The sequence below is a fragment of the Antechinus flavipes genome, chromosome 2 (genome assembly GCF_016432865.1).
Source record: "Antechinus flavipes isolate AdamAnt ecotype Samford, QLD, Australia chromosome 2, AdamAnt_v2, whole genome shotgun sequence".
In the NCBI taxonomy this organism is placed as follows: Eukaryota; Metazoa; Chordata; class Mammalia; order Dasyuromorphia; family Dasyuridae; genus Antechinus; species Antechinus flavipes.
The window spans coordinates 410,524,156-410,545,709 of NC_067399.1; the positions used below are offsets into that span (position 1 = coordinate 410,524,156).

Here is a 21,554-nt window from a genome sequence, read left to right on the forward strand (position 1 = left end):
AGTCTGTCTAGACCCACCCAGAGGGCTGGGCTTTTGGTTTACCAAAGAGACCAAAAAATAGAATAGGTTTTAAACCTCTAATTCTATCTTTGCTATAGCCTTAAAGGAAGGAGATTCCACAATAAAAAGATTGCAGGGGACAGCTGTGGGGGTGGGGCTAGAGCAGTTAGTAAGGGCATCATCTCTCCTTTCCTTTCTCTGCTTCCTCACCTCAACTCTGAGTTACCTGGACTCTATGGGAAGGTCAGGTAGGATAAGCCATCAAGGACACTGTCTTCCCCTTCTTCCTTTCTCTGTATTGTCTGAGGGCTTTCAGATCTCATCCAGGGTGGCAGGGCAAGAAGAGGATCATGACTTCCCTTGAATGCGGTAGGAGTAATCCATTACAATCTTTTTTTTTTTTTTTAACATTCATTTTTAAATGTTGAGTTCCAAATTTTCTCCCTCCCTCCATCCCCTCCCCAATTCATTGAGAAAGCACAAAATATGATATCCATTATATATGTGAAGTCATGCAAAATATTTCCATGTTGACCATGTCACCAAAAAAAAAAAAAAAAAAAGGAAAAAAAATAAAGTGAAAAAATATGCTTCAATGTGCACTCAGAGTACATCATTTTCTCTTTGTAGATGGATGGCATTTTTTTCATCATGAGTGCTTTGGAATGATTGTGCACCATTATATTTGATCAGAGTACTTCAATCCTTTTGATAAGATGGAGGACCAAAAGGCCTTACCATTTACTCTGCCACAAAAGGTTTTCTAACTCTCCTATCTGCTCTGCTGCCCTACCCTCAGAACTCTCTCATCATTTCTATATCCTTTGAACTCTACAGCTCTGAGCTCTCATAAAGGTTATCTTCTCCAATTAGAATGTGTCCTATATAAACTTACTACCAAAAAAAGTGACCTCTCATTTCTCTGTTTGTATGCTCAGTACTTGGCACAGTGCTTAGCTCATAGAAAAGTGCTTAATAAATGCTTTTTTTTATTCTTTCATTCATGGTTGAGGAGGATGTCATTAGTAGGAGGCTGCTCTTCCATCTCCCAGAGCTTTGGAATGCTATGGAAACAGCCACCAGGAACAATGAAAGGGCTGCTGAGAACTGGTCAGACCCAGGCTGGGAGAAATGAAAAGAAGTCGTTAACTTCAAAGTCTCTGAGCTTCCCTACTCCTGGTTTCCCTCCCATCACAGCAGACAATGGACAGGAAGGGAACTCTAAACTGGACAGTAAAAAGTGGCCAGACAGTGGGGGCTTGCCTAGATAGCCCTAAGTCAGAAGTTCCTTTAAACTGCTCATCATGTATCCTGCTGTCCACCTGGAGCTTCCTCAATCATCTGGGATCTTCCCAAGGTCATTTCTGCTAATGCTGGCTTGGCAAAGATACCAAGTGAAAGGGATCAGGAATCATAGGCCAAGAAGATAAAGATGATTTATGCTAGAGAGCTTCAATTCACTAAATATATATATATATATCCCTGACATCTGCTGGGGTTGCTTTCATGCCCTCCCAATAGAGCAAACCCTTAAGTCTTTTTTTTTTTTTTAACAGCATTTATACTTTTCAAAAGCACTTTGATATCCATTATCTTATTTGGAAATCTATGAGTATTAGAGCTGAAGAAGACCATAAAAAACAGACTTTATATTTTTATGAGCGTCTAGCCCTTAGCTTTAGTTATTATCTGAAAAGAGAGCTTCCTAGAGGAATAAGCACGTGAACAAGGCTGCGCCTGCTACATACTCTGGCAGCTCCAGAGATTGTCATGGAATTATATCTGGAAAATGCCAGGATCATAAGATTTCAGACCAAGAACTGGAAGAGATCTTGTTGTTTTGGTTTGTTGTGGTGGTTTTTAGTCGTGTTGGATTCTTTGTGAATTGATATCCATTATATATGTGAAGTCATATAAACCATTTCCATGTTAACTTTGTTGCAACAAAAAAAGGAAAGAAAAATAAAATGAAAAAAAATTTTGGAAAGATACTGGAGTAATTTACTATTTTTTCTTTTTCCAGTCCATTTTACAGATGGGGAAACTGAGGCAAACAATTTTAAATTACTTAGCCAGGATAGCTAGTAAGTGTCTGAGTTTAGGTTTGAACTCAGAAAAATGAGTCTGTAGGGAAGTTACTCTATCCATCATTATACCATTATGTCCAGAAGGGACCTTAGAGACCATCTACTCCAAGCTATTCATTTTTATAGAGGCAGTGACTTGACTAAGATCATACTGATGGTAAATTCTAGAGAAAGAACTCTAATTGCAGCATCCTTTCTACTTTACTAGGCTGTCTTATCTGATGAAAAGGAGAGCCATCACCCATATTTCATAGAACAAGAAGGGATATTAGCCCTCCTTGTTGACTAGCTAAAGGCCAGAAATTCCCAGAGCCTAGATTTGAAGGCTTCATCCAATAGCACAGTATTTGCCATGAACAGGAGCAGACCAGGATGACCCTGGGCATCCATGACCAACAAAACTGGTGCTTGCTACTGTGCTTTGCATGCAGTGCCTGCCCAGCAGGCTACTTCTACTGATTCTATCTTATTTATTATCCTCTCAACACATCAGTGCTCTGGTTTTAAGCCAGAGATGAAAGGAAATGTGGAGCCCAGTGCCTCAGCTTTATAGAGGGGCTTAGCTTTCTTTCCTTTTGCCTTAAAACAGATTCTGTTGCCCAGACCCTCCTAAAATCCATCTGTCATTTCACAAAAATTGGAAGTTCTTAAGAATTGGCAGCTCAGCCAGGGAAAGGTGTTAGGCAAAGCGATACTAATAAGTAATAGTTTTGATAAACCGTTGTGTTTTTTAAAAGCAGTCTAGGACACTTCTTGGGAAGGTTCTTTTGAGATATAACTCTGGAAAGTCAAGGATAAGAATGTTAGCGTATGTGTAAATGTGTGTGTGTCTTCAACAACCACAGTTTCTCAAAGCCTCAGACAAGAAGAACAGAATGCAAATCTGTCCATGAACCTGTTCCACTTTCACAATAAATATGCCTCTCCATTTGAGATGTTTACATTTATTTGTGAAAGTAAGAACAGAAAGGGAGCACCTACTCTCACAATACCTCTGTAAGGCATTTTATCTTATGTATGTATTTAATATATTGTTGATTGCTATTTATTTTTTTGATCTGGGATTTCATTAGCATAGGGAACACTGGGATGTAGAGATCCTCTTCATTGATTCAGAGAAGCAACTAACCTGTAATTTACTGTCTTAGAAAATTACCCAGGTACCAAGAATTTAAATGAATTTTTGTCTAGATTTTGACAGTTGTATGTGTCAGAGACAGGACCTGAAACCAGGTTGTCCTGATTGAGGTTGGATTCACTATGCACTTAGTCATGTTGCTACTGTTATTTTTATTTGTCTTTATAATGATCTTCACAACAAGCTCCTAAGGCAAGTATAGCAATTTAGCGTTCTTGCTTTGGAGATGAATAAAAGAGAGTATAAACATTTTGGATACACAGCCAATAAGTATCAGAGCTGGGAATCAAATCCAGGTCTCTTCACTCCAAGTCTAGTTTATTTTCCTATTTCATGATTGGTTGTGTCTCCTAATGGCAGGAGAGTATAGACTTTTGCACACTGGTATGTGCCTTCTGGTAGGGGTGATGTCTACCCCATTAAAATGAGTTCTTCAAGAACAAGGATCATATATCTTCCTTTCTCTGGACAGTGAGCTTTTGGTATATCTTACTAACTTACAGACTTTTAGCCCATGCTCAAGTAACCTAATAACATTTGTCTAACTTGTCTTCAGGAGAAACAAAGAGCTATGTTTTGAAGTTTAAATAGAAAGTTGGATATATCAGAAACCACCCACTAAATCCCATTTGTATTTATGAGATTTTGAGAACTGGAGTATCCCTGCCTAGGCTCCTGCCTTAAAATGTAGTATTTCAAGACTTATCTTCTCTTTGGTGGCCTTGTTCCAGAAGGTTTCTTGCCAAAGGTACTGATAGTTCTCATTTTACTATCTCAAGTTATGGAATATCAGAGCTAGCAGGTACCACAGAGAACATCCAAATCCTTCATTTTACAGATGAAGAACCTTAGAGCCAGGGGAAAAAAAAAAAAAAAAACCAAACCCTTAGACTTCCTCAATGTCATCTAAGTTAAATAAATAGGAAAGCCAGGATTTAAACTCAAATTAATTTACTGTAAATAATTTTTCCTTTCATTAAAATACCCTGTTGTCTATAAAAAGGATTGACCCTAATTTAAAAGCAAAGCTAGTGAATAGCAAAGGGATATAGAACTCGATATCCTGATTGTCTTATGCTGGAGTAACTATCCCTTTGATTTAGAGCTTAATGTAAAACAATAAAAAAATTATATAGAAATTTAAAAATGGTGGAGACTTGTTTCCATTTTATTTTATATGGTAGGATACAAAGTCATACCATAACTTTGGGCCAGAAATCTCATTTGCTTTCAGTTCTGCACCCAGAAAGGAATGGCAAGAGGACTGCGGGACAATGAGAAATGAAGCTCTAGGCGTGGATCCAATGCGCCTTGCGGCATCTCTAGAATTTTGCATGGTGAAAAGTCTCCCCCTGAAGGGAAAGTGGAAAACAGCAGGCCAAATATAATCTTTATAACTAAAAAAACACAGCTGGGTGATGGATATTAGCTTTTCTACTCTGTTTCCCAACTCAAACAATTTTTTTTCTGATTGGTAAAATAAGTGATTTTTCACCTGCCTTCTGAAGCTTCAGGTTGGCTGAGGAATTTGAATGATGAATGGAAACTGAAGAGGAGGAAAGCATGGGAAATCTGGAAGGGGATATTTGGAGGAGCAAAGGGAGGCAGTTTTTTAAGTGCAGGCATTTTAAAAAGTAAGGACAAGTTCTGTGCACTGGAAAAACTTGTAGCAATATCCTGAGGGATATCAATTTGTGGTGGGAAACTGATCTAATTCATTACTTCCTTTATTATTGCGTCTTGTTGGGCAAGTGACTTAACCTCCCTGGGCATCTTCATCTTATTGTGGGAAGACCTCTGTTGTACCTTCCAGATTCATATTCTATAATCCTTTTTCAGAGGAGAAAAGTGTGATTTAAAGAGATTAAGCAAAAAACAAATTTTTTCCTTTTTAAATATAAAACAGTTTTATTTGTTTATTTATTTAGGCAAGGCAACTGGGATTAAACAACTTGCCCAGCATCATATAGGTAGTAAACATTAAGTGTCTGAGGCTGAATTTGAACTTGAGTCCTCCTGTTCCAGGGCCAATACTCTACCCAGTGTACCATCTAGTTGTCCCTGTTTTTTCTTTTCAAAAAAGAGATTAAGCAAGCTTGCCTAAGATCACACAGCTAACTGGTGATAGCCTGCTTAAAAGCCAGATTTCCTGGACTGTACTTCTCCCACTACACCACTAAATTGCAGACAACCTTGGGCCTTTTCCTGAAGTTCTAATAATAACCAACCAACCAATTTATTCATAGATGTATCCTATGTGAGCAAAATCATGGAGTTCCATGTTGACTTAAAAAAAATACACATATTGCTAGATTAGCCAAACAGTGGGATCATCTTCACCTGTATTGAATGAGAAGCAAAGTATCCTGTATATTTTTCCATGTCCTGAAATTCCACAACCCGAGGACTTAAGGTCAAGGTAGTAAAGTAGAAAGAGTACTGGGATCAGAGTCAGCAGTTCAAATCCCATCTCTGAACATACAAGTCAATTAACTTCCCTGGATCTCAATTTCCTCATCTGTAAATTGAGGGAATTGGATTAGATGGCATCTGAGATTATTTCCAGATTTACATTTATTAACATCTTTCTTTAGTGGCCATAAACAGAATGGAGTCCAGATTTCTTTCTAGGTCACAATCACCTTAGCACTGACCCCATTGAACATCTATGCCTTGGGATTGACTCGATCTTGATCTAAGTAGTTTGGTGACCCAGTTCTCATCTTACTTCCGAGGTCCATAAGAAGTCAGTGGGACTCAACAAGTTTAAATCAACTTATTTTCTTTTTTATTTGTTGAATATGATTTTATTTATTTATTTATTTATTTGCATTATCTCCCCAAGAAGCCTTTCTTGATATTCTGGGGAAAATGATAGTAGATACAGTTTTCCTGCTAAAACCTATATAGATACAAGTAAACTCCTTAGCCCATTTTTGCAGAATATCCCTATAGCCTTGAGAAGAAAGGAACCAGAGACCCAATGAACTATTCAAATACTCAAGTTTAATGTTGTGCAAGAAAAGATTCACAAGGGATTAGTTAACTCAACAAGAACTTGGCCTTTGCAAAGTCTGAGATTGGCTCTCACTGGGCTCCCTTCCTTTGGGAAGGAGTTTCCCTTTCCCATCAGCACCTTCTACAACTCATTGGGGCCATCCTCGTCAGCGTAGATGAGAAAGCCAGTGAATAGGCTGTCTGTCCAGTAAGGATCATAGAAGAGTCCATTCTGTTCTGAATAGAAGATCTGTAGCCATACTTCATCCCCCTGTTTCAGGGCCAGGATGGTGGAGCCAGACGCCACATCATGGTTCCCAGTGTTGGCGTCAAACGTCCGGATCCGGTACTGTCCATTGTGCACCAGCCCGATGGCCAGGTGCTTGTTGGCCAGAGTGATGTCGTAGGTGAAGTAGTAGATACCAGGAAAGCCGCAGACAAACTTGCCACTGGACACGTTGTAATGGCCACCCTCGTTCATCAGGATCTTGTCAAACTTGATAGGTAGCCTCTCCCTGGGGTAGCTCTTGGTGACGGCCACTGAGAACGCAGACCTGGCCCTGTTAGCGCCGCAGATGCAGGGCCCTGGCATCCCGGTCTCCCCCTTCTTCCCTTTGGGCCCCTTTTTCCCATTTGCACCGTGTTTCCCTGGGGTTCCACTGACGCCTTTGGGACCCCTGGGACCAGCTCGTCCGATTGCCCCTGCTTTGCCCTTTGGTCCTGGTTTCCCCGGGTTCCCTATTCGGCCCCGTGCACCTAGAATACAAAATGACATACATCAACTTGGAGATATTCTTTCATTCCTTCATTCAACAACCACTATTTGAAGACCTGGCAATCATGCTAGTATGATGTTAGCTGGAATCCTAATAATAACTAATATTTCTGTAGCACCTTGTATTATCTCATTTGTTCCTCACAATAACCCTGGGAGGTAGGTGCTATTTTTATTAGCATTTTTATTGAGGAACAGAAAATTGAAGTGACCTGCTGAGAGTCACACAACCAGTAAATATCTGAGATCATATTTGAGTTTAGGTCCAGAGATTTGTGGTAGTAGATGATCTCTTCTAACCTTCTCATTTCTCAGATGAGGAAGCTGAGGTCCCCAAAGGGAAAATAGCCTATCTAATAATACTGAGAATGATAGATAGAAGCACTTTCTCAAAAGTCAGTAGAGTCTCTTGAGTAACCTTCATTTAGGGTACAGGACTAGGAGAGAGTAGCAGGTATTTCTGCCTGGAACATTTGGGTATACAAAACATGTAGTTCCTATTTATATAATGTTTATGCTTTACAGAGAGCTTTTCTAGAAAAATCCAGCATTTTTGTCACCCCCATTTCATAGTTGGAATTATCTGATTCTAAGACTTCTGCACTTGTCATATCTGTCCATCAGTTTGAACTTTTCAAAGAGCCCATCTCTATTTTCTTCTTTTAGTCCCATTTGATCATGACAATGTTTATTCTAGGTAGGGCAGGTATTATTATCCCCAGTGAAAAGATGGAGGAACTGAGACACCTAAAAGTTAAGGGATTTGTTTAAAATCATTACCAAGTTGGCCTAGAATCCAGCTTTACCTTCAGTCAGTGTCTTTCAGTTGACAAGTATTTATAAAGGGCCCATTATGTGCCAAACACTATGCCTCTATGTATAGATATAAATATTTAACATTTTATTTTTAGCTAAAGGGAGATAATATTAATTTTATTTTCAGAGCTTCATAATATTCTTTGAGATAAATGGAGACATGCTGAAATATTGCAAAGCCAGAACTGGGAATCACTAGGTGGGAATAGTAATATTTGTAAAATATTTTGCAAACCTATAAACAGCAAATAACCACAAGTTATTAACTCCATCATTATTATTTTGCCTTCTCCCTTACCTTCTTCTCCAGTTTCGCCTTTTTCTCCATCCTTCCCATCCTGACCATCTTTGCCTGGGAAGCCCATCCTGCCCACCATTCCTGAAGGTCCTGGGGCTCCTGGGAGGCCAGGGGGACCTTGGGGTCCTGGAATGCTGCAGATGAGCCTGGGGGGGTCATTCTGGAGTTCCCCTTGGGCGAAGGCACTGAGGAGTTGGTTGGCAGCACAGGGGATAGCCCAGGCTAAGAATACACAGGAAATCATGATAGCTACCTGTAGGGAGGCAAGGAAGCCAATGAGTTTTGGGGTGGTCTGCCAGATTATTAGAAGAAAGAATTGTCCCTACTACATGGCAAATCAGGCATTTCCCCTGGGATTGGTGCCAAGGGTAGGGGACTCAGGTGGAAAAGGGAGAGAGCTGAAGGAAAAGAGAGGCACTTAACAGCTGTGGCTAAAGGAATTTACTGAGACACCTCTCATCATGAGGGACTATTGCCTCCCACAGCACTTCTGCCTACTGACTGCAGAACCTGATGCCCAAGCCTTTGTTTCCATTAATCCAGACTGCTCTTAATGTGTTGGAATAATATTTAATGATAATGGACCCTGGCTGTCAGGAAGTGAGAGCTCAAAGACACTCTCAGTGAAAGGGGAAAATAATATCTGACTTCCCTTTCTCATGGGGTTATTATGAGGATGTGGAAATCACTATGCAAATATAAGTCAAAGAGTAGAGTGATATTAGGGCTAAATATCAAAAGTACTTCCTGCCTCAGAGGAGACTGTGAGAAGCTTGCCACAGTAGACAGGAGTCAGGTCTGGGACAATGCCCATCTTGCATTCAATGTCATCACCATTATTATGACATTAGCCTTGAATCCAACTTTACTTACATTCAGTCTCAGTCAACAAGTATTTATAAAGGGCCTTTTATGTGCCATGCACTGTGATAAGCACTAAATGTTATTTTCCTTGCATCATACTGCCTCTATGTATAGAGGTAAATATTTAAAATTTTATTTTTAGCTAAAGGAGATGATATGAATTTTATTTTCAGAGCTTCATGACATTCTTTGAAATAAATGGAGACATGCTGAAGTGTTGCAAAGTCAGGACTGGGAATTTCCAGGTGGGAATAGTAATATTTGTAAAGTATTTTATAAACCTAAAAGCATCATATAATTGTACATGAGATGTACTATTGATTTAAGGTTGGCAAAATGATTTTCATACATTTTCCCATTTGATCCTCACAATAGCACTGTGAAATAAGTCCTATTATTACCCATATTTTACAGATGAGAAAATGCAAACTCAAATGGTGAAAGTGGCTTGTTCAGGAGCACACAGCTAGAGGAGATTTGAAGCTAGATCTTTTTGAGTTCCAGTGTTCTACATACTATGGCACTCTGTTTCTTTCAGTGTTTGAAATAGAGTGGAGGGTCTAAGCACTTAGCAAGAACATGATTTGACATTTCAGCAAGCTTTCCAGTTTTTGGTATCTGGTTCTTCTTAGCTCAGACTCTCATTTCTCTATATAGCCCCTGATTATTCTTGTCCCCCCACAACCTTGATAGATAGCCCTCCTCTCTGGTTCCTGGGCTTCTTTTATAGGCAGCAGAGGCTACTAAACCCCAGTAAGATTTCGGGTAAATTATTTCCCTTCCTGATCTGACATTCTATATTGTATGTGCCTTTCCCACTTGCCTCTGCATCTTGCTTTCTGATTAATTAGAGTCTTCCCTATTCTGACTGGACTCCAATATCCTAAGCACATTTTTCAGATATTCCCTTTCATGGTGGGTAACTGCGAGAGGCTTGGAATGGGTGGAGCTAGCAACAACTAATGAGGTTCACTCCTCAACCTTCTTTACTTGGGGCTCCTCCTTTTCCTTTTTCTAGTTCTCTCTGGCTCTGGTCCCTTTCTTTTCTTATCCTCTTCACTGTAGGACCTCATGTAGGCCCCTTAACTTTGTCTGGCTGTTTTTGGCTGCAGTCTGACTCAGCAACTGCATTTTTAACTGTTGAAAAGTGAAAGTGAAAAATCAATTCTTTCCATTTAGCCAAAAGGTATAGAATGAAGGAGGGAAGATCCAAGAATCAGCTATTGCCACGGTCCAAACTGTGGTCATCATTAGTGTGGCAAATGGATAGGGGATTAAATTTGGAGTCCAGGGTTCAAATCCTAATTTTGGTATTTATTATGCGTATACTCTGGACTAGGGGCAAAGTGGCATAAAATAGAGTGAGCTGACCTTAGAGTCAGGGAAACTTGGGTTCAAGAGTCTTGGTACTGGGCAAGGGTCTCCTAGAATTGATTTTAATTGCCTTGTGAAAACTTATTGCCAAATTTTCAGTATGAGCATTTACAATCTTAAAACCAGCAAACTACAAACTAGGGTTTGATCTATTATTTTGTTTATTATCTAGATTTAAGAAAGGAATGGAGAAAAAAGTGTTGACTGCAGATTAAACTTAAAAAGCATGTCAGAGGTACTTTCCCTCTTCCCAAAAGCTGGTTGTTAAATATTTATCAATACATATCTCCATTTCTAAGATTTTATATTGCAAAGCAGACGCTGACCTGCATGGTAAATTCTTTATACTAATGAAATAAAACCCACTTAAAAAAATAGACTTTATACCCAGGAAATTCACCTTTCTGGGCCTCTGTTTTCACATCTATAAAAGTGAAAGGACTGGTTTTGATGACTTCCTGGTGTAAATCTTGCCTTTCTCATTAAGAAAGCCTTCCCCTTTTAAATTCATATGCCCTGAATCAGCTATGATTCCATGTTCTCTCTGCCTATAACAGGTAAAAGAACCAATCTTTGGAGCAGGTCTGAACACTGCAACTCACTAACTTACTAGAATTTAAAGGGGGAGAGAGAGAGAGAGAGAGAGAGAGAGAGAGAGAGAGAGAGAGAGAGAGAGAAACAGAAAGAAAAAAGAGACAGACAAATAGAAAAAGGAACACTGAAAAAGACAAAGTATCTGTTTCAGCTTATTTATCTTCCTCTCCTCTGATAGTTTCCCCTTGTTCCTGCTCAGAGAAAGAGCATACTACCTTATTTAGTTAATTGCAATTCTGCTGAGACCAGTACTTCGTTAACCATCTCTTTGTTTTTCATAGTTAAAAATGAAAAGAATGGTGTTCTTCCTCCCTTTACCTACCCCTCTAAGCTTGCAGAGCTGTGGTCCTTTCATTTCTAAGAAGGTACCTGAAGACTATTTTCTTTAAGAGAGAGACCAGAAGGTTTAAAAATAAAAAAAAAGTATTTAATGATTTGGAAACTAACAGTCCTAATAACATTAGAACAGGTCCAGGGATTATTTTGAGAATTAAGATAAAGCTTGAGGTTTCTTCTTAATCTAGAAGAGGGATAAAGAATAAATATTCCAGAATGTCTTTCTCCTCAACCCTTCTCTGGACTTCTCATGTGCAATCCTCCTAATCCTCCAGATCCTGTTGTTGGGATGTCCTTCTCTGATGTTGTACAGCATGGCTTCTTAGGGTTTTAGGTAATTCCAAGTTCATGGTACTTCATGGTGGCAAGTCGATTTGTGATTGCCATTTTGTTTGAACTTTTCTGGGATGCTTTTCAATTAGTTTAGAATCATGGAATCTGAAAGGACTTAAGAGATCATCGATTTAGTCCATTCATTTTATAGAAAAAGAAATGAAGGCCCAAAGACAACAATCAGGTCAAATTAATTGACTGTTGCCTATAATTATCCTAGGAGAATTTAAGACATATAAGTTCTTTGGAGGTGGGGACTGTTTCTATTCATTTTGTCTTCATAACCCTAATACTTAGGACTTTTTTCCCTCCCCAAATACTGGACCTTGTGATTTCAAGAATGATGAGAACTTTCTTTGAGGAAACTCCCATTGGTCAGCCCCTTTTCTGCTGTTTAATTGTCTACAGGCATTGAATTACCTGGGGGGTACTTAGAGAGTAAGTGATTATTAATGATAGAACTAGACTCCATGTTTTTCTGCCTTCCAGGCCATCTCCCTATCCACTGTACCAAGCTTGGAACCAAGTAGGTGCTTAACAAACTTGAATTATTATGCCAAGAACCCAGGTCTTCTCAAACTAGGCACTCACTACCTAATAAAGTAGGGGGGAAAGCACACAATTTGGGAGTCAGAGGACCTGTTTTCAAACCTTGGGCTTCTTGATACCATCTGCCACCTTACTCAGCCAGTTACTTACTCTTTGTGTTTGTTTCTGTTATACTGGATTAGATCCAAGGTCCTTTTTAGTCCTAAATCCTGTGACCTATAAAGTGTTGCTTTCCCAAGGGTTAAATTTAGGCTAATTTAGTGATTGGTTGTAGGGTCCAAGTCAGGATAAAACACAATTCCTGTACCTCAAAAGTTTTCTTTCTAAAGATGACAAGGCAGAGAGCTGCTGACAGTTTGATACCCTACCCCAAACAACTACTGACTTGTTTTATTTTGTTTCTCCTTTTTATTTGAACTCTCTCTCAGTGTTTCCTTCTCTTTCTTTCTTTTTGTCTCTTTCTTTCCGTGTATATGCTGAAGCGTTTGTGTTTGTGTGTGTACATTTTGAAACAATGGGGAAGATGGGAGCAGAGCTTTGGAGGGGTTCTTTACATTCTTCCCATCATGGTGACAGAAATCCTTGTTTGGTCAAATCCCAGAAATAGAATTGTGGAATCCCAGCTTGGCTAAATTCCCAAGACTCTGACTTTAAATTTTGCTCTTCTTAAGCTTCAAGGGTCAAATACTTAATGATCCGTAAATAAACTTGAATGTTCAGAAATTAAAGGAATCAAGCTGTGAATTACATTTTTGGGGGGATGGGGCTTGGGAGTAAGAAAGTCTAGACATAGTATTTCATTTACACAAGGAACTCCCTGAAATGGAAACTCCTTTCCCTAATATAGATCAATAACTCACCTGAAAAAGTTGCCTGGGGGTACTGAGAGGTTAAAGTGGCTTGCTCCTAGTCACAGAGCAAATGTTAGAGTCTGGACTGGAATCCAGATCTTCCCATTTTCTTGGCTTCCTTTCTAGCCTCCCTCCTAAGCTGCCTTTCTAAACTGCAGGGTTTAGAATAGGGAATAGAATAATAATAATAAATAATAGAAGAAGAACAGGTGCCAATGTGCACTAGTAAATGGAATTTTCTCTCTTGGAATTCCAGTGAAATATCAGGTTCAAGCTTAAAAATTATTAATCCAGTGAAGATGATGCCCTAAATCTCTAGAGTCCTTTTTAGCTCTCTGAAGCTCTGTCTATATGATTTATCTTTCTCTGGAGAGCAGCCCAGCCTAGAATATTTGGATTTATTCCTCAAATTCTGCAGCACCAGAGTATGGTGCTTTATACACTTCTTTATACAACCTTGAGAGAGAATAAGTCAAATAAACATACATTTAAAGTGAAGTCTCAAAAGAAAGTCCAGCCTAAGATATTATATGGTTTCAGAAGAGTTTTAGACAAATTCTTGGACGATAGATTGATATTAGGTTATTATAGCAAACTTAGATAATTATAATGATTCACTTTTCTATAGGACTTTATGGTTTGCAAAGTGCCTTTCTCATATTATGGGATAGATACAGTGGGTAGAGTAACAGATCTGGAGTCAGGAAGGCCCATCTTCCTGAGTTTAAATCTGGCCTCAGACATTTAGTGGCCTTGGGCAAAGGTCATTTAATCCTGTTTGCTTTACTTTCCTTATCTGTAAAATGAGTTGGAGAAGGAAATGGTAAACCTCCCCAATATCTCTACCAAGAAAACCCCAAATGGGGTCAAGAAGAATCAGACAAAACTGAAAAATGACTGAATGACAGCAAATAAAATAATATCTTGCTTTGTTTATAGATGAGGAAATGGAGACTCAAAGGGCTTTGAATCAAGTGACTTGCCTGTGGCATCTCTGACCTTTGAGACTGAAACCAAGGATGACCAGTTTTGTTCTCCTGCAACAGATCTTGGATAACTTTGTCACAAAAGTCCTGGGTTACAGGGACCAAAAGCCTGATCCAGTATGATAATTTTTGTATTCTTAAAGTTAGAGTTCAGAAGGATAAAATAGGACATACTTATATTACAGATGTGGGAACTGACTTGGAAAACTAGTTTGATAGGAGTAGGAATTCCTTAATTCAGAACACTCCCATATTCTTACAGAATTCCAAGAAGCAAATTAAAAACAGAGTTCTCGATTTGGGCCTCTGTTTTTTTCTCTCCTGAAATGCCAGGAGAAAACAGAGGAGAAATGGGATAATTCTGATCCCTGACATCTTGGTTCATTGAGTACTTTTTATTTTCTACTTTACAAATACTACTATCCCTTCCTTTAGGAACAGATTTTAGATAGTCTCTGGCATCCAAAGGTTGCAGATTTTTCCAGCACTAAAATCCATAGGATCCATTTGCCAAGAAACAAGGGAAAACACGTTGACCTAAGCTGACACTTTATTGGCTAAATATGGAGAAAAAATAGGTCACTATGAGAAACCTAATAGCCAGAGCTCTAGGCAGAAATTGTGTACTAATGAGTTCCAGAAGTAATTACAGAACACATCAAAATGTTAGTTGTAGGGGAAGCTACTTTGAGCTGGATCCACCTGTCCCTTACTACCTCAGTGTGATCATGGTTCAGATTCATAAGTCAAGAGTTGGAAGGTGCCTCAGAGGCCATCTAATCAAATTTTGTTTATTTTTTAATTAAAACTTTTTTTTTTTTTAATCCATGAGGAAAGTGAAGCTCCAGGAGGTTAAGTTACTACAAAGTCACACAGGTATTAAGCATCAGAGATGGAATTTGAACCCAAGTTCTCTGACACAAAAACTAGTATTCTTTCCAAATGACATACTACCTTCTATGATAGACTTGTCAAACTACCTTTATTTCTAATTTTTTGTTTTTCTTTGTATCCTTAGCACTTAGAATGGTGTTATGGGCCAGAACTTGAAACAAGGTGCTAAGTCACTGGAATTGATTGAGACAATGCTTATGTTCTTAATTCACACCTTTAGAGTTCACACCTGTAAGAGAGTTCACACATTAATTCACCCATTAGGATTCACACCTTTAAGAGAGTTCACACATTAGCTCACACATTAGGGTTCACACCTTTAAGAGAGTTCACACCTGTAAGAGAGTTCACACCTTAGTTCACACATTAGGGTTCACACCTTTAAGAGAGTTCACACATTAGTTCACACATTAGAGTTTACACCTTTAAGAGAGTTCACACATTAGAGTTCACACCTTTAAGAGAGTTCACACATTAGTTCACACATTAGAGTTCACACCTTTAGAGAGCATATATAACCTAGGAGCCTCAAGTAGGATTAACTTTGGGAGATTCACAAGCCCACAAGCCCACAAGCCCACAAGCCCACAAGCCCACAAGCCCACAAGCCCACAAGCCCACAAGCCCACAAGCCCACAAGCCCACAAGCCCACAAGCCCACAAGCCCACAAGCCCACTCTGGGAGGCGGATTCATTCCAACTTCCACCTTTGTGCTGGAGGTTTTGGATTCAGAGGGAACCAGAGACTGAAGCTGGAAGAGACAAAGGACTAGCGGCAAGAGCTCTTAGAACCAAAGAGAGAGATATAGGCCTCTACTAAAGCTAACCGGGCCCCAGGAAAAGAGACAAGACTTTGAAGGACACAATAAAGGATTTGGACTTTAACTCCTGACTGCATTTGGGGTGATGAGACTGAACTGAAACTAAGGCTGCCTCCAGAAGCCCCCCCAAGAAACCTGCTCCCAGAGAACATTATATTTTAGAGAAGAGAATATTACAGAATGGTGGTTGGCATACAGTAAATACATAATAAATGCTTATTGCTGTAGATATGATTATATCTAATATATGTAATATAATCTCTTTAAGTTATAAAGCATCTATAGATATTTTAAAGCCCTATCTGAATAGGGATTCTATCAACAATATGCCTGACAAATGGTTCTTCAGTCTCCATTTGAAGATCTTTTGTTTTAGGACACTCACTAATCTTATGATTTTGCCCAACTGGAGATTATTTTGTTATTGTGTCTTAATTCATCCTTCCCTGGCTTCCTTTAAATCTCAACTAAAATTAAAAAAGCCTTTTCCACTTCCTCTTAATTCAAATACCTTTCTTCTGTTAATATTTTCTATTAATCCTGTCTATAATTTATTTGTGCTTATTGTTTGTTTGTTGTTTCCCCCCTTAGATTGTAAGGTCGTTGAACACAGGGATTATCTTTCACCTCTTTTTGTATCTGCAGAGTTTAGCAAAGTGTCTGCAATATATACAAGTACTTAATAAATGTTTATTTACTGACTATTCTGCAGAATAGCTTTTTAATTACTTGCAAATAGCTCTTGTGTTCTCCAGACTAACTATTCTTGTTCCTTAAATAGGATTTCTTGTAACTAGGGTTGAGTTGTCTTACCATCTTGTTTGCTTTCCTTTAGACACAGTCCGGCTTGTCAATGTCCTTCCTAAAATATCAGAAGTCACAAATAAGGTCAGAGAAATTCAGAGTTGTAAGGGACTTCCCAGATCATATAGGCCAACCCTGAATAAGAATCCTTCCAGAATAGAACATGCCAGATGAGTAATTATCGAACAACTTCTGTCTAGAAAAGTTAAATAATTTGCTCAAAGTCACATAGTTAGTAAATAACAGATGTAAAATTTGAACTCATGTTCTATTAGTCCAAGTTCATCCTAGGTAAAGGTGAGACAACCAACTTTTGAAAGCTCTCTTTGTACATGAGGGACATTTCAGTGTACTAGAGAGATAAGTGACCTTGGTAGTCAAGTTCTGCCTCTTTCACATTATTGGCTGTGATCCTGGGCAAGTCATTTAACTTTTCAAGGTCCTTGAGAACTTCTTTCTTTCTTTTAAAAAAATCAATCTTAATTTATTTTCATTTCCAAATTTTCTCCCTTATCCTCTCCCCTCTTCACTGAGAAGGCAAGAAAAATAAATCCATTACAAATCTGTAAAGATATGCAAAACAAATTTCTGTATTAGCCATGCTCCAAAGAAAAAAGCAAGAAAGAGAAAAGAAGGAAATTTGCTTCAAACTGCTGAGTCCTTCAGCTCTCTTTCTGGAGATGGTTAGCATGTTTCATCATGAATCTTTTGAAATTGTGATTCTACGTCTTTTAGACTTGATTATCTAAATAATGTTGTTACTGCAACATTTTCCAACTGGTTCTACTTAAGTCTTTTGCATAATTTCATACAAGCTTTCTCCCTAGGAACTATAAGTTGCAGGATGCTTGCTGATCAGTAAAAGTTCTCTATACTGATAGAATCACAGGCAAAAACAAAAAACATTATCTATACTTTCCATGGATTTGGAGATGAAAAGGACCTTAGGGTCATCTAAGCCAAATTCATTGTGAGGAGAGAGAATGGGTATGTTACTGTGTGTGGAGAAGAGAAACTGGACATTGGAGGGGAGTGTAAGATAGGGATGAGATGAGGCAGCAAATTCCATTTTCTTTGGTATATTTGAACATTCAGGTAGATGTTCTAGGAGGATTGTATGAGATCAGAGAATACAAGAAAGGAGGGAGGTCAAAGAGACAGAGTAGTATTATTGCTAACTGTTGTAGCTAAATGAGCATGCTTATTTAATACCAGGATGGTGAATGCAGACATGGAGAATGGGCAAGAATAAATTTAGAGCATCATAACAATTGGATAACAATAGATACTATTTTCAATTTCTACAGCTAATTTTCTCCATTAAACCCAATAAATCTGCACAATACTATAATGTTAATATATCCGATATGAATTTTACTCTTGGCAAATTGCCATTAATGATCACTTTTAAAAAGTCATTACATAGATAATGGAGAAAGCCAGATGGTCAAAAAAAAAAAAAACTTTCTCACTCCCCTTCTGTGCGTGTGTGTGTGTGTGTGTGTGTGTGTGTGTATTATATATACATGATTCTTAAATCACAATGTTATAAAGAATTTAATAATTCTCCTCATCAGGGCTTGTATCATTACAAAATTATTCAGAACTTAGTTCCTTTAATTTATAATCAATTAACAATCATTTACTGTAATTTGCAATGGGCCAGGAGCTGTGCTAGATAGATGCTGGGGATACAAATGCCAAAGTGAAACAATCCTTGCCTTTGAGGAATTTACTTTCTTTTGGGGAAGGCAACACCCACACCCACCCCCCCCCACAGAGATATAGATATATAGATAGATATAGATATAGATATGTACAGAATATATACAAAAATAATTTGGTTAGGGAAGGCATTTGATGCTTTTGGATTGAGAAATTTATAAATAAATATAAAATTTTATTTTATTCACAAATAAAAAATCAACTATATCTACAATGTATACAAATAAAGAGGAAGTAGAAAGGCAGGAGAGGACTTTTAAGTCTTTCAGTCCGAAGTCTGGAAACATAAGTGGGAGAAAGACTATGAAAAAGACCAGTTCAATTCTGCCAATACTTAAATCCAGTTCTTTGCTTTGAGGTGACCAAAATTTAGAAGCTAACAATCTCACCTTGTACAATTCACTTTTTCTTTGCCTTATTTTCCTCTTTTGTAAAATAAAAAAGATGGACTAGATGATCTCTAATTTTCTATGGTTCTAATGGGAATTTTTAAAAGTGTGGATTTCATAGTTTCATGGAATTTAGAACTGGAAGAGAGTTTAAGGACAACATGATCCAACCCCTTTTCTTCCAGAAGAATCAGGAACTCAGAAAGTTTAAATTAGTTACTCAAGGTCATGTAGTAATGAGTTTTAAAAGTGGGAAGAAAATATTTTCCCTTAGATAGTATTTCTAAGTCTCTTCTAATAACCTCCCAACATCAATATTGAGTGCTTTTGTATGTTCAGTAATGCAAGTGGAACTGAGGCATCAGAAGTACAGTATGCATATCCTAGTCATAAATAGGACATTTTATAGCTGGGTAAAAATAGTGTGGGTATGTGTGTGCATAGGGATACTCTCATGGGAATTGTGGTTGGGTGGAGAAATCAGTCCCAAGAGAAAGGTGCAAGGTGACAGGACTTTGGGGGTGGCAGCTTGTGCTTTATTGGTGACATGGACTAAAAAGCCAGGTGTAAAGACACTGGTCATGATGAAGACACAATATCCTAAATGTCAATGCCCTGTGGCAAAACTCCATTTGCCTCATACTAGTTATGTCACTGTCATCTCCAAATAAGTGACTTTAGGAATTAAAAGAAAACAGGCATTGGATTAATAATAAACATTTAGTACTTTAAGGTTTATAAAACACTCTTTAAATATTATCTCATTTGATCCTTTTAACAACTCTGTGAGGCAAGTGCAATTATTATCACCTTCATTTTACAGGTGAGGCACAGAGAATTTAAGTGACCTACTTGCTCAGGATCACACAATCAGTAAGTAAGTGTCTGAGACTGGACTTGAACTCATGTTCTCCTAACTCCAGATCCAGCATGCTACCTACTGTACCACTCTATTCTCTTATTTAGATTATCATTGTTTGTACATTGATGCACCTCTGTTTTGATGCTGTCTTTGAGAGGCTGTGAGCTGGTAATAGGTCTGAATGAATCAGAGGAAATGTTGAGAAATGGCATTTCTTCTCACTCCTCAACCCACTGCCATGTGTGGGTGGGTGGTAAGGAGAACAAGCTGGTGTTTAAGAACATAAACCAGGGTGGTTGACTAGGAGCTGGAAATGGACAGCTACACAAAAAGCAGAAGTTCTTTAGGGTCTGAGTCTTGTGAATAACTTACCTGGCAGGGGAGAAACTAAAAAGATGGAGATGAATTCAGCAGCTACTGCTCTAAGTCTTGGTGTGAGTACTTGGTAGTGGTGGTGATTTTGAACAGTTGCTTCAGGAGACTCGGAGCATCCTACTATGGTGGTCCTGCAAGCAACCACCCACCCACAATAACTGGCAAGGATCAGAGTCCAAGACTCTTATGCAAGGCTTAAGGATTCCTGAAAGAAAAGTAGACTACCAAAGGAGTTTGTGCAGGCAGTTGGAGCCAGATGTGCATTCTACTTCAACAGCAAGGACAGCATGTTTAAAACTAACCAAAGGGACAGTGTCATCCAGTAGAAGGAATGTTAGCCCTGGCACTGGGTTCTGGTCCTGGATTTGCTGATAATTACTATGAGTCCTTGGCAAATTGGCTTTGCTGGGTCTGACTTTCCTCGGGTACAAAATAACAGATTTGGATGATTTAATTCTCTACATCTTTTCTGGATACTCCTAATTCTGACCTCCAGGGAATTGAGCTTTAAGTAGTTTTTCTGCTCATCTCAGTTCCTTGCATGTTTAAAAAGTCACAGTCCCCCTCTCTGTAAGTTTAAAATTTTTCTAGCAATTAAGGTAAGAGGTGCTAGCAGTTTAAAACTGTCATCAGAACCCAGATACTCCAGTTTCTTCTCCAGCCCTTCAACCCAGACTTTCCTTAAACCTTCCCCCTCTGATAAGAGGATAGAACTGGAAGATGAGTGGTTAGGGAAGGGGGGGTCATGCTTGGTATTGGTATAAATGAAGGGTCAAAGGTAAAGGGAGCTGACACTCACCAGGACTAATCTTTTCCAGAGGGTCTCTGGAGATTCACGTAGTACGAGGCCTCAGGGCCCCGCCATGGGCAAGCCAGGCTGTGACCAACAGCTCCTTTTCCACGCAGGCAGGGATGCTGCTGAGGGCCCACAAGCTTTTGCCACGATTGCCACTGTTTCTCCAAGTCCTGACGTTCCCGGCTTCTCCCAACAACGCTCTCGGCTCCAGCCTTTGGCTCCTTTTGCCCAAAGCATAGTTTTCCCATCCTGTAATGGGACTGAGCTGCTTCCTTCTGGTCACGTGCCCCAGCCAATCACACACATGTGCTGGGGATTGGGGAACGTTCTCCCTTTGTTTTTGCAGTAAATTGGAAAAAGCTTCGGTGCATGTGGCAGCCAGGCTTCCCGCTCCGGGGAAACAGCCAGTGCTTCTGCCTGGGTGTGTGTGTAATTTAGCATGTATGCATTTCTGTGCATAGAAGTGTGTCTGGGCATTCCTGTCTGGGGTTGCCTGTGATTACCTGCGACTGTGAGTGAATGAGGATGTGCTTGTGTGTGTGTGTGTGTGCACACAAAGCACATCTGGTTGTGAGTACGCCAGAGTGAATTTGTGTGGACAACTTGGCTTCTTTTTATTCCATCTCTCAGTTCCTTCTGCCATTCCACAGACATTTAGTGTAAAGTCAAGAAGACTTTACACAAGGGCAGGACATAGCCCCTGTTTACAAAATCCGGCAATATGTGACATACATAAGAATGACATAGGTGGACACAGTTTCTTGAAAAGTCTTGTAATATAACTATCATTTCTCATGGCACATAATATGCCTTGGAATCAGTAACCAACTTCAAGCTTTCAGAATTTTGAGTTGTTTTAAATATTTCAAGCATTCCCATTTGGGGTTTTC

General features: G+C 39.0%; 1 protein-coding gene across 2 annotated transcripts; it reads right to left on the minus strand.

Moving 5' to 3' along the window:
• Positions 1-6,209: 6,209 nt before the first annotated feature.
• C1QTNF2 (C1q and TNF related 2) lies at positions 6,210-20,924 on the minus strand. 2 transcript variants are annotated; one of them, XM_051978831.1, is made up of 4 exons: positions 20,668-20,924; positions 16,527-16,575; positions 8,112-8,364; positions 6,210-6,978 (listed from the first exon to the last, which is right to left on the minus strand). In XM_051978831.1, the coding sequence occupies exons 2-4, from the start codon at positions 16,527-16,529 to the stop codon at positions 6,365-6,367; spliced, it is 870 nt and encodes a 289-aa protein (XP_051834791.1). In that variant the 5' UTR covers positions 16,530-16,575; positions 20,668-20,924; the 3' UTR covers positions 6,210-6,364. The 2 variants fall into 2 exon arrangements, with proteins under 2 accessions (XP_051834791.1, XP_051834792.1); XM_051978832.1 differs by lacking the exon at positions 16,527-16,575 and having other exon boundaries at positions 20,668-20,923.
• Positions 20,925-21,554: the final 630 nt, after the last annotated feature.